Source organism: Suillus fuscotomentosus, assembly GCF_016647785.1.
Source record: "Suillus fuscotomentosus strain FC203 chromosome Unknown F5891scaffold_10, whole genome shotgun sequence".
Taxonomy (NCBI): Eukaryota; Fungi; Basidiomycota; class Agaricomycetes; order Boletales; family Suillaceae; genus Suillus; species Suillus fuscotomentosus.
This window is the reverse complement of record NW_024539522.1, coordinates 431,489-442,169: the sequence shown is the minus strand read 5'-3', so window position 1 is coordinate 442,169 and position 10,681 is coordinate 431,489. Positions and strand designations below refer to the sequence as shown.

Below are 10,681 nucleotides of genomic sequence, written 5' to 3'. Positions count from 1 at the left end.
TAGTGACAAAGTAGTGACATGTACTAAACCTTTTCTTTCCTAAATCCTCCTCATACGCAACAGTTCATGTACACGACCTTCACGACGAAACTCGCATAAATATGGCAAAAGGTTCTACTACACCTTGGTCTTACACCTTAATTCGGTGAGGTCAGCGATATACCAAAGGTCGACAGAATTTGACGGCGGTGGTAGGTTGCTCTTCAAGTTTGTGCTGAAGATATTTTATGGAACCATTGTCGTCGAGAATGCTGATATTATACCGAAAACCGGGCAACCATGGTCCGTTTTCAGTCAGGTTATCCTCCATTAGCTAAATTGATTTGCGACTCAGCATTGTCTGCGCCAACCATCCCAATTCCCTGACGGATGCACTGTGAGAATACATCTGCCTTGGCCAAGCGTGTTAACCCATAGTTTGTGTATGTCAGTCTTCTGGTAACTTCTATGCCGTCCAAAGTAAGCAACCACGACCTTGAATCTGACGTCATCATTGACACAGTGCCGTATAGACCCGTAACATGCTGCGGCTCACGGCAAAATCCACCCAATTCGGTCATCGGACATTCACCAGTTGGCTGATCGAATCCGCAGGCACCGTGCCTATTAAGCGGCGTAAAGACCACAATGACAGCGAGGTTGATAACAGCCAAGCTATGGATAAGCTAATGGATGTAAGATGCGCTTATTTTATACATATAGGGGATCTGAAAGTTCAATCAAATCTAACAGGCACTCGAACTGGGAGATGCAGTTTGTTTATTTCCGGAGGGGGCAAGTCGTTATCACCCCACCATTGCCCCCCTTAAGACTGGAGGTTTGTCGACTGATTAGTATCTGCTAATATTTGCTTCACTTATCTTTTAGTGGCTCGTATTGTTTCGGATGTCCTGAGTCGTAATCGTGATGATCCAAACTTTTCTGTATCCATTCTGACATGCTCAATTACTTACATGTAATCAAATTCTTCTGATATTTCCGCCTAATTACTGACCGTGTAAAATTATAGGCATCGACAACATTTCAGATCAGATGTTCTAGTAACATTCAACCCCCCAATGACGTTGACTCCCAAGGTGCGTGCATATATACATATCTATAGAGAGCATTTCATTTAGTGTCCTGTGGTTCAGGACAATCCAGAGCTCCTCGCTCCCGTACAGTATGACGAAATTCGGGCTCTGACTACACGGATGCAACAACAAATTAGTTCCCGGACGATTGACTCGCCATCTTGGGAATTTGTGAGATCCGCAAAGATGGCGACACGCATGTATGCACCTCTTGGGACTCTTATGAGCCTAGGAGAATATGTGCGAATCACCAGAACATTTGTCGAGGCGTTCAAAGCTTCCGACGACACTCAAAAGAGCAAACGTATTGTTGAGGATCAGTCTATCGACTTCACCAAGGAGGACATTGAGTTCAACCAATTACGTCGTGACCTCAAGGTAATACAGTTTTTAAAAAATGAATGTACCTGTTTCTAAATTATCGTCAAAAGTATTATCAAGACCGGCTTGTTCATTGGGGTATCAAAGACGACCGCATCGCGCGTCCTCTCTCCTTGGGAACGATTACCATGCGGATGGTTATTCGACTGACGTGGTTCATATGTCTCTTTACCATATCTCTTCCAGGCCTGGTGCTCTGGACCCCAGTATTCATTACCACATTCATCGCTGTCCGAAACTTCAAAAGAACTGGGCCAGTCTGGGACACCTTTGACGAGATAGCGCAATATAAACTTGTCTATGGGCTTTTTTCGGGTCTATCCGTCTGGGCTGCTTGTATTCTCTTGACGCTTCCCTCCGCCGCATTCACAACATTTCTCGTCCCTGCAATGATGTGGATGACCCTGAGATGGACAGAAGACGCGATATCGGCTTTCCGCGCCTTTATGGCACTAGCGAGACTTCTGTGTGTCGGGAAGAAGACGCTGAACGAGATACGGGTGACAAGGCGGGATCTGCATTCGCGATTGATGAATCTTGCTGTGGGGACTTTGGGTTTACCGGATGATCCCGAGAAGTTTTTCGTCGAACGTGGGGGTAAACAGAAGGGTCGTGTGAGAAGCACATGGGACAGTGGAGCTAAGTACTTCTCTGTCAGAAGGAGGCGGAAGAGGGACTGGAATGAGACGCTGAGGCTGTATGACCAGGTAGATTATCCCGAAGATGATGGGTGAAGAAGGGCTATGTATATCAGATGGCATATCTAGACAACCGATATTTGGTATTTCATTTTGCATACAACTTTCACACAATTACACCTCTATGATTAAGTGAGAGAGCGACTCGTTCAATGAACATATTTACAAAATGCGTACATACAGTAAAGTGCGCCAAGATATCCAAATATGGTACAAGTAAAACCGAAACCGAGTCCGATTCGTCGTGTTCGTAGAGAGTAAGAAACGAACTATGCATTTGAACCATAATTTTGAACGGGTTTGTATAATCTGCGACGAGAACCCTGGACTGGTGTGTTTGATCTGTTACCGGCAGCCCACTTCTGGCCGCGGTCCGCAGCTACTCCGGTTATGATGACGCCAGCGCCCACGGCAAACCCTGAAACCCAAGAAACAGCGTTTAAAACGTAACCAACACCTTTGAGTATATTAGAGTCAGCAAGAGAAGGCATCATAAAAACTAACCAGGCTTAGCGTGTTCAAATCCTGGGAAACGGTCCTTGCGATACAGCTCGGTGACGAGAATAAACGTCACCAGTTGGAACACAGCTGCGGAATATATCAAGATGACGTCTGATGGAGCCATGTGCTTCGTAAGACTTACCGTGTAATATGACTAGCCCAGCCACCGCTCTCCAAACCCTTCTCCTTCTGGAATGCGTGCTCACGCCGATGACCAAAGCAACGAGACCCATTCCTGCGAAACCATTGCCAAGCTCGGTGAAGTATTGAGCAGAGGTCCACAGAGCACAGAACAGGCGGTTTTCTTTTTCACATTTGTCTTGTACGCGGAGCGGAAATTGACGACATTCGTAGTCGGCGTATTCCAGACGTCCTTTGCTGGGACCGGGAATGCTGATGGTAGAAGACTCGCAACGTTGCATTAAGCCATAGCGAACTGTGATGTGTGTGTTCGCGATGTCGTATTTAGCAATAAGCCTTCAAATACAATGTCAGGGTATTTGATGTTGAAAAGTTCTCTGGGCGAACCAATCCGGGAGACGTGAAGATAAAATATTCTATAAACCCCCTGGATGAGTGGTCATTCATGAAATGGGACGTGAACAGCGTACGATGATAAGAATGGCGAGAACAGCGACAAAAGTCGCTGCGTATGAGGTTTTCCTCATTGCAGGGGAAGTTTTGAAGGAGATAGCGAGAGGGTAAAGTAGTAATATTCGAGATGCTCCACAGCTTGTTGAATATGTCTTGCCATGGCCTTTTATTGTTAGTATTATGTAACAATCAATCGATTACCGGATGGGCCGGGAGTTTGGTGCCGCGCGATATCTGCGACCATTCGCGCAAATATCTCAACCATATGTGACAATGCAATGCCCTGATGCTCCCGTGAGAGAGACAACCGTGGAAGGAAGTGCGAGTATCTCGCGTCAACTAACCATTCTGTCGTTGTTTCCAAGCCGATCTGGTGCATCCAACAGCATCATTTCTATGTTTGAGGCTCGGATCCCAAAATATGAGGAACGTGTAGTATTCATAGCATATTGGAAATCTGTGACGCGCCGCCAACGCACCGGTATCGCTTCATGTACTTCTTCGTACACTCAAGTTTGTAGTTTCCGCAGCCGCTGCATGATCGACCTTGGTTGAATTAACCACCAACACATATACCAGAGTGGTATTGAACAATACACTATACCACTCTTCTGAGTCTTCTCCGAGTTGCCACAATTTTAGATGCTCGTGATCCCCGTTGTTCGGGCGTTCATCCGGAGATCTTGTTTATCTAAGGCCTCATCGTCGCTTCCGGTAGTATCGACAAGAATTGAAAGCAGGCAAGGCAGTGGCAGATTTTGCAGCAATACCCATTCAAGCACACTCCCGGGCCGGAACTCGGCAGGGGCGAGTGATCCAGGGTATTGATGACGTAGCTTGGGCGAAGCTGGCGGTGGGGGAGTGTTATTAAAAGATATTCTAAACAGTACTTGCTGAAATCAGGAGATATATAAAACCGTTACACTATATTATATTTAGTAGGTTTCGCAAAATCTCGTACGTCGGTCCTTAAATTGCTCGACGCATCACGGTTGAGTGCGGATTCACTGAGGCCCGAGCGCCCTGAGCTAGGCACGCGTACGACACCGTCGGCCCTGACAAGTCATGTTGCATCAATAGTGGCCAGTTGGCAATGTCCTTGTCGATTAGTGGTTAAATCATCGCATTGTGGCTACTCCAATCTGCGAAGCCGGAAGTTCGAATCCTCCCTGGGACAAATGGCCTTTTTGCTCCAGAACTAACTACGTCACAAGTACATTTATGTCTACCTCAGCTTCCCCGCACCCAGATACGAACAAGATATGGATCACTTATCATGCCCGCAAATGATGGCATCAATGATAGCCAAATGATAGCCAAATGATAACTTATTATTATCATAGTTGACGTCACATGTGAGGGCTGTATCGTCTTCTGGCTCGGAATCGGCCGAAAGAGAAGTCACTATCGGAGAGTTAGGTTTAGGTTCTCGACATGACGAGATTTGGAGTTTGCTTGGAGTATGAAGCTTCCTACTCCCCCCCCCCCCCCCAAGTAACCCTCTCCCAATCGTAAACTACCTTACCGTGGGTCATGGTCACGATTACTGGATGCAACTGGACGCGGTTGCAATCGTGCGACAGAACCTGTACTCCCACTAGGTTCAGTAGTATTATCCTAAATAGAACGAAAAGGTCAGCGCGATTGGGGTAGCGTCGGTAGCCCCCTGATGGAAACTTTCGTGGGATTGCAACCGCTGCCATCTCTGCCATTCTAGCGTTCCTCTTGCCCTAGCCCTAGCTAACAGACTCTCTAAAAGGAGTCGGGCGGGTGCTAAGAACGTGGTCTGCCTCGCGGCGCTCTGCTGGACGCTCGGGCTCGGGCTAAACCAGCTGCTATTGCCAGTGGTGCTGTGGAGCGCTGGATATATCCTTTTCGGCCCGTGTGTTTCGGTGGTTAAAACGTTCGTGAGGCGAGTCGAACGTGCTGGACTCTTGCCTCGAATAGCACTGGTCTCAACAAATCACTCGTTGCCTTTTATAGCCCGCTCATCTGAGAGCGCTTGAATTCCACTGACGTACACGTTAACCACCGACACAGCAAGCACATCAACACTAGCTATCTCAGTGCACTGCACTCAATCAATTCGAGGGGGGCCTGATAGGAATGAACCTCCAGTATGACGCGTCGCCCGCGCCATCCCTCACGAGTCGGACCTAATCACAATGTAAAATGTTATGCAACAGCGTAAAATGAAGCGTCGTACCTCTGTTCCATCATCACTATGAGGCAACTGCAACAACAAGTGTGAATCAGGGTCCTGGATACTGAAGAGGAAGAGTCACGTTACACCCTGAAGACGCGTGATCATATATGGCATACTCACATCCACCTCCCTACCTCGCGGTACGATACATTCCATTCATAGGGCGTGGCACTATAAACCACTTTCTCAGACTTTTACAAAGTTAGCATTCAACTTCCAACTAAAGGGGAAGTAAAACTGACGTCAGCACCGACGTAGTTGGAGATGGAGCTAGAGTCCGACTTGATGATTATCTTGCTATTCTCGCTTACAGTGGTGGCCTTGATTTCCCACTGCAAAGGCCATGAGAACTGAACAGTGAATATTTATTCAACAACTTACCTTGATGCGTGGATTGATCGAATCCTCGTGACGGCCGACGATGACGACGACAGCGGCAACATCCCTAGTATCCTTGAGTCCTATCTTTTGCTCTGGATAGGCGACATTCTGGATGCGGTATACCCCATCCCATGGAACAACGGAGCTCATGATAGTGATTTGAAGTAAAAGGTTTTGACGTAGAAGGCTTTCGAAGAAGATGGGGACACATCCTACGATGATAATCTGAGACCTCTTATACTCCACTCTGCCCGGTTTCAACCTGAAGTACAAACGCGCTACCGCCTTCCATTGCTAGAGATATCAAATGACCCGACAACTTGCATAGAATAGAGCACAATTGCGCAAGCCGAGCGAATAGCACCTCTAGATGATGTGCTTCCATTCCACTCGCTTCCACAAGTGTAAGAACTTGCGCTGGAATTACTTACATAAAAGTTCCGGTCAGTTGCAGGCCATTCGTGAGGGAGCCTATCGGGTGAGCTGACAGCTTGCATGGAAGTGGATACTTGCGTAAATTGCGCGAATAGCACGGGCCTTCAGACTGATTATCCGCAAATATCATTCGTGCTCTCTCTATGAAAGCAAAGACAGGTGAGCGCAAAGCTGTACATTGACAGCACGACTCACTGGATTCGTTCGTCGTAAGACACGTCGTACGCACTGGTCATATCATAGTAACTGAAACCAGCTAGTCGGTGGTTTCAAGAAACTGGGAACAGGTCGAAGAAAGGGCCTGGCTTACGGCTGCTTACGGGCTTTGTGGACCTGATTGTACCGGTCGACCAAATGAGGGTAATTGACAATTGAATCAGTACAACATAATTTTGAGTCTGATCCAATGGCTGCAAAGGTGCAGCAAATTACCTTCCCTGGGAAGCCATGCGATCGCAAAGAAGACAATCGTCGTGATTGACAAATCAACCTGCACTGACAATGTCTGAGCATCATGGAGACACTTCAAATCTGGTGATCGCCGTTAAAAAGTTTCACGTTGTGAGGTAACATCCACGTCTGTTGGAAATGATGGTTCCAACCGTGACCATTCCATTCATCTCGGACCGGTGACTGTCATAGCCGTATGACTCGAAAATCTGTAGTTCGGTTCACATTCATACTTGAGGTTCTATATAGTAACATATGTTCATGTTGAATGTTGAGGCAGGGACCTAAGCCGGATCCGACCACACAAAATATCCGGACATCGCCACATCGAGAGCATCAAACCCTCGGTACCCCTTGAACGACACGAGGATAAGTAAGAGCAATGAGCTGCAAAGCTGATCAGGTACAGATATGCTATGACTTTGAGGCTCTCACCCTGAATAGGTCAGGTGCGCGTGCAGCTAATACTTGTGGATCTTCTCCGAGACCTACGAAGCTGCGTTTCGAGAAAATCAGCAACCTGTATCCCCATACACTGAGGTTTGCACATACATAGTAGACACTCCTGCCTCTATGGCAGCGGACATTGTCATCGCTGCAAGATATTGATAATCATACAGAACTATCGATGGGATCAAAAAGAAGCACGCACAGCATTGCAGTCCAATGATGAATCCAAACAAGACAACCGGTGCTGTGTACTGTCCATCGGCGTTATATGCAGGGTGTGTCACTGTGCGGTAACGATGGTACCGATTTCTCAAGCACATTAATTCGGCACGCACGGCGCAGGTAGAGATACCCAAAGAGTGAGCATAGAAGCCCAATGGCATACGCCCCCCACGTCAAAGCTGTCGAACATCATCAGATGACGTCAGTATCCCCCAGTGGTGACTCACTCATGCCGACCAATGAATCGTTGACAAGCGCATCAATTCCTACAATATCAGCACCCTGAGAGTGCTTACGGGAAAACAAACGATAACGGAGCGTACCACGATCCATGAACATGGTCCAAGTGTCTTTTGCTGCTTTAATGTAAGGTTTTCCATAGAGCGCTAATAATACCGAATGACTGGTAAGTACAACCGGATTAACTCAGATAACTTACCAATCTCGATGTAGGCATATCTATTGAAGTACCTTACCAGTCCTTCGATACACCCAACGAAGAACTCTGCGCAACAAGCAAGACATGCTTCTACGACTTATCAAAGGCTTCAAAATGGCATTGAAGTAGGAAAAAATCGAATTGATACTCACAACTTCCTTGCGCATTTGCATTGTTCCTCGCAGCATTTAGGATAAGGCGAACAATTTCCAAAATAGTGACAATCAGGGATCCAAATGCTATTGACCCAAGAGAAAGCGTTGAAGCGCGTCCAAATGCGCTAAGGGTTGGATGCTTTGGCTGAAGTCAACGTATAAGCATAACGGAGGGCACATAGAACAGAAAGTTACCATCAATTGCTGCTCTCGAGGTCCGAAGTAATACCAGTCTGTGATGTGTATATGAGATGATGAAACCAATCGAGTCGTCTAGCTAGGCTCACTTCCGTACGGTCCACCAGCAAGAGTGGCTAAGGCGACATTACCGATGACTTGAGATGTCCAGAGGTACGAAAATATTGCATAGAATACTAGGCCTGCCACAGTACTTCCAGAACAAGACGTTCCGTTGTCGCAACCTGAGTGATCGTTCAAACTTGATTAAATTGACTAGTAACGCAAACTTACTTGGGTTGCCAGGTGTCCATTTCGTGTATCTACAAAATATGTTAGAGAAACTAAAGATTGCACAGCAAATTGAAACACTTGCATCGCAATCAGTGTATAGGAAAACCACCTGCAATTAATAGCATATGAAAAGACTTCTTCGAGCGTGACAACAGCGACGACTTACACGGTTAGAGCAGCTTGCAAAATCAAGGCGATGAAGACGACGACGTAGACGCTCTTGTGATGTTTGGATATATCCATTACTACTTGCAGGAGAAGGGACGCCAATGGAATGCGGGACCTAAAGCCAAAATAGGCAAAGATCGAAATCAAGGCAATGATAGTGAATATGATGGCACCAGCTGTAGCTTCGTAGTCAATAAAGAGGTGACCGATAAGTTCATATCGCTCACAATAGTAGCCAGTAATCCAGTAATAAACGCAAATGGCGCTAGAGTGACAATCACCACGATGATCGATCTAGGGCGTTAGGGGGCTTACATGTTGAGTATTATAGACAAAACGAGAGTGATGTGCATCAAGGCCCGTGTAAAGATGCGTGCGAGGATCAAGTAGGCTATAGATAAGACAAGAGCTGCCGCAGTGACAAACAACAGAAGGTAGGCAGTATGGCTAACGCAGTCAATTAAATATGTCGATGAATGACCATGGTCAACATACCGATTGAGGGTCACCGACGAGCCAACCTGGGAGCCATTGCCTACACCACCCCCAAGCCCGTTATTTGACACGTATCCTGAGAGGGCAATTCCTGAAAGCGCCACAAACCCGGCAAACTACCATAGCATTAGAAGGAGTGCACCAAGAAATAAGGTAGACTAACCTGCAGAATGAAAAGGACCAGGAAGAGAATGTCGTTGACCTGCTTCTTCGGCTCAAACCGACCGTCGTCGAAGGGTGTTTTTTGGTTTGCAGATGATTGTGGATCGTACTGCGGCTGAACGACTGGTTGGGCATATGGCTGAGAGTGTCCAGGCGTCGGCTCTGCGCCGAGGGTAGTATAGAATGGGGGATACCCCTGTCCCTGTTGCACTCCCCACTGAGGCCATCAGTAAACCGGTGAGTTCTTGCTGGGGATTATGCTGATTATGGTGCTTTTACATGGTCATATATTGCTTTATATCACTTTATATTACAATGTGACGAAAACCTTTCCTATATATTACGATATATAACGATATATGACGATATCTTCTTCTCACAGGTTCTCTGATGCGATCCTTGTTCCAATGGGCCATTTTCTGAAGCAATGAGAAAGCGAATAAGTTGTTGTGGGAGGCAATTGCAACTTCTCGTACATGCAGACCCCTCGAGGCAAAGGAAGAGCTGAATTTGAAAACAAACTACGTCAATCATCAACTCCAAGTTTGGAATCCATAGGTGCGGACGGCATTTATACCGGTACACGAGATGCGTTATGTAGTTGGGTCATGGGGAAGGCTAGGAACATAATGATACGCAGGACTATGCGGCAACAACCTGACGGTCCCTTGGTAGTTAACCAGAGTTTCGAGTGGAGTTGCTCGGCCGGATGTCACCGAACACTCGTAACAAAGGGTAAAAAAGCTAAAAGCAACTAAAGTCTATCGAAAAGCATCCCCCTTTGCACATGCCCGAAGTACATGCCTAGTGGGGTAATGGAAACTACTCACTTCTGGACGGAAGTACACTCGGGCCCCAGGAGAGGCCTTCCGCTCCAACTCATTAAATAAGCATGCTCGTTCCAATATTGCCAACGAGATTCGAATCGAAGTCGCTGATATGGTTTTCTCCTAGACCACGCAGGTGTTACTGTAAAAAGAAAATGATGTCAAAATTCGGGATGCGGTTCCGGGTGCCACAAAATAGTTCATGGGAATTTTTATTTTTATTGATCTTGGCGCATTATTTCCTTCTCAGCAGTAGTACGGAATGTGCATAAATATAGCATCGTTAGCAGGAAGGCCGAAGGGATCTCAACCTATTGCAACCCGGCCACATACCACGACTGCCAGTCAATGACGATATTAGCTGGCCTAGGGGATGAACGTTGTGATGGTTATGTACTAGCAGAATAATGAAATGACATCGTACGTCCATCAATCATGTCACAGTCTCCTGCAGGGTGGACTCGTATGTGTGAATGAAGGACATGCGAACAGTCTGGACAATGGACATACTTAGACCACTACAGGGTAAATTTCCTGCGTGTATAAATGGTAAGACACGTTGTCCAGCTCGTG

The 10,681-nt window shown here is 46.7% G+C and overlaps 3 protein-coding genes and 1 non-coding gene across 4 annotated transcripts; 2 read left to right on the top strand and 2 right to left on the bottom strand.

Annotated features, from left to right (window-relative positions):
* The first annotated feature begins 25 nt into the window (after positions 1 to 25).
* Positions 26 to 2,223, top strand: F5891DRAFT_36368 (uncharacterized protein). The gene is made up of 10 exons (XM_041371542.1): positions 26 to 145; positions 196 to 282; positions 335 to 376; positions 432 to 459; positions 513 to 674; positions 733 to 817; positions 868 to 955; positions 1,010 to 1,076; positions 1,134 to 1,451; positions 1,505 to 2,223. Exons 1-10 carry the CDS (start codon positions 102 to 104, stop codon positions 2,186 to 2,188), a joined length of 1,605 nt encoding a protein of 534 aa, XP_041229827.1. The 5' UTR covers positions 26 to 101; the 3' UTR covers positions 2,189 to 2,223.
* Positions 2,224 to 2,421: 198 nt separating this feature from the next.
* On the bottom strand, positions 2,422 to 3,321 carry F5891DRAFT_977126 (uncharacterized protein; the record flags this gene model as incomplete). Its single annotated transcript, XM_041376674.1, has 5 exons — positions 2,422 to 2,609; positions 2,657 to 2,740; positions 2,796 to 3,130; positions 3,182 to 3,210; positions 3,265 to 3,321. The coding sequence occupies 5 exons, from the start codon at positions 3,319 to 3,321 to the stop codon at positions 2,422 to 2,424; spliced, it is 693 nt and encodes a 230-aa protein (XP_041229826.1).
* Positions 3,322 to 4,342: 1,021 nt separating this feature from the next.
* On the top strand, positions 4,343 to 4,424 carry F5891DRAFT_t48. Its single transcript has one exon. It is a non-coding gene; the product is annotated as a tRNA-His (tRNA).
* Positions 4,425 to 7,055: 2,631 nt separating this feature from the next.
* On the bottom strand, positions 7,056 to 9,697 carry F5891DRAFT_1126653 (plasma-membrane choline transporter-domain-containing protein; the record flags this gene model as incomplete). Its single annotated transcript, XM_041364112.1, has 19 exons — positions 7,056 to 7,106; positions 7,155 to 7,215; positions 7,272 to 7,314; positions 7,372 to 7,452; positions 7,505 to 7,570; positions 7,619 to 7,657; positions 7,715 to 7,777; positions 7,831 to 7,926; positions 7,983 to 8,130; positions 8,181 to 8,218; positions 8,273 to 8,407; positions 8,457 to 8,485; positions 8,533 to 8,565; positions 8,623 to 8,800; positions 8,852 to 8,889; positions 8,940 to 9,071; positions 9,120 to 9,235; positions 9,283 to 9,498; positions 9,662 to 9,697. The coding sequence occupies 19 exons, from the start codon at positions 9,695 to 9,697 to the stop codon at positions 7,056 to 7,058; spliced, it is 1,599 nt and encodes a 532-aa protein (XP_041229825.1).
* Between the last annotated feature and the right edge of the window lie 984 nt (positions 9,698 to 10,681).

Excerpts from the sequence above, each read along its gene's own strand:
- F5891DRAFT_36368 (XM_041371542.1), top strand. The coding sequence starts at position 102 with ATGGCAAAAGGTTCTACTACACCTTGGTCTTACACCTTAATTCG. Across the intron at positions 146-195 it reads TGGTCTTACACCTTAATTCG|GTTGCTCTTCAAGTTTGTGC; the intron begins GTGAGGTCAGCG and ends CGGCGGTGGTAG. Across the intron at positions 377-431 it reads AATTCCCTGACGGATGCACT|TCTTCTGGTAACTTCTATGC; the intron begins GTGAGAATACAT and ends TGTGTATGTCAG.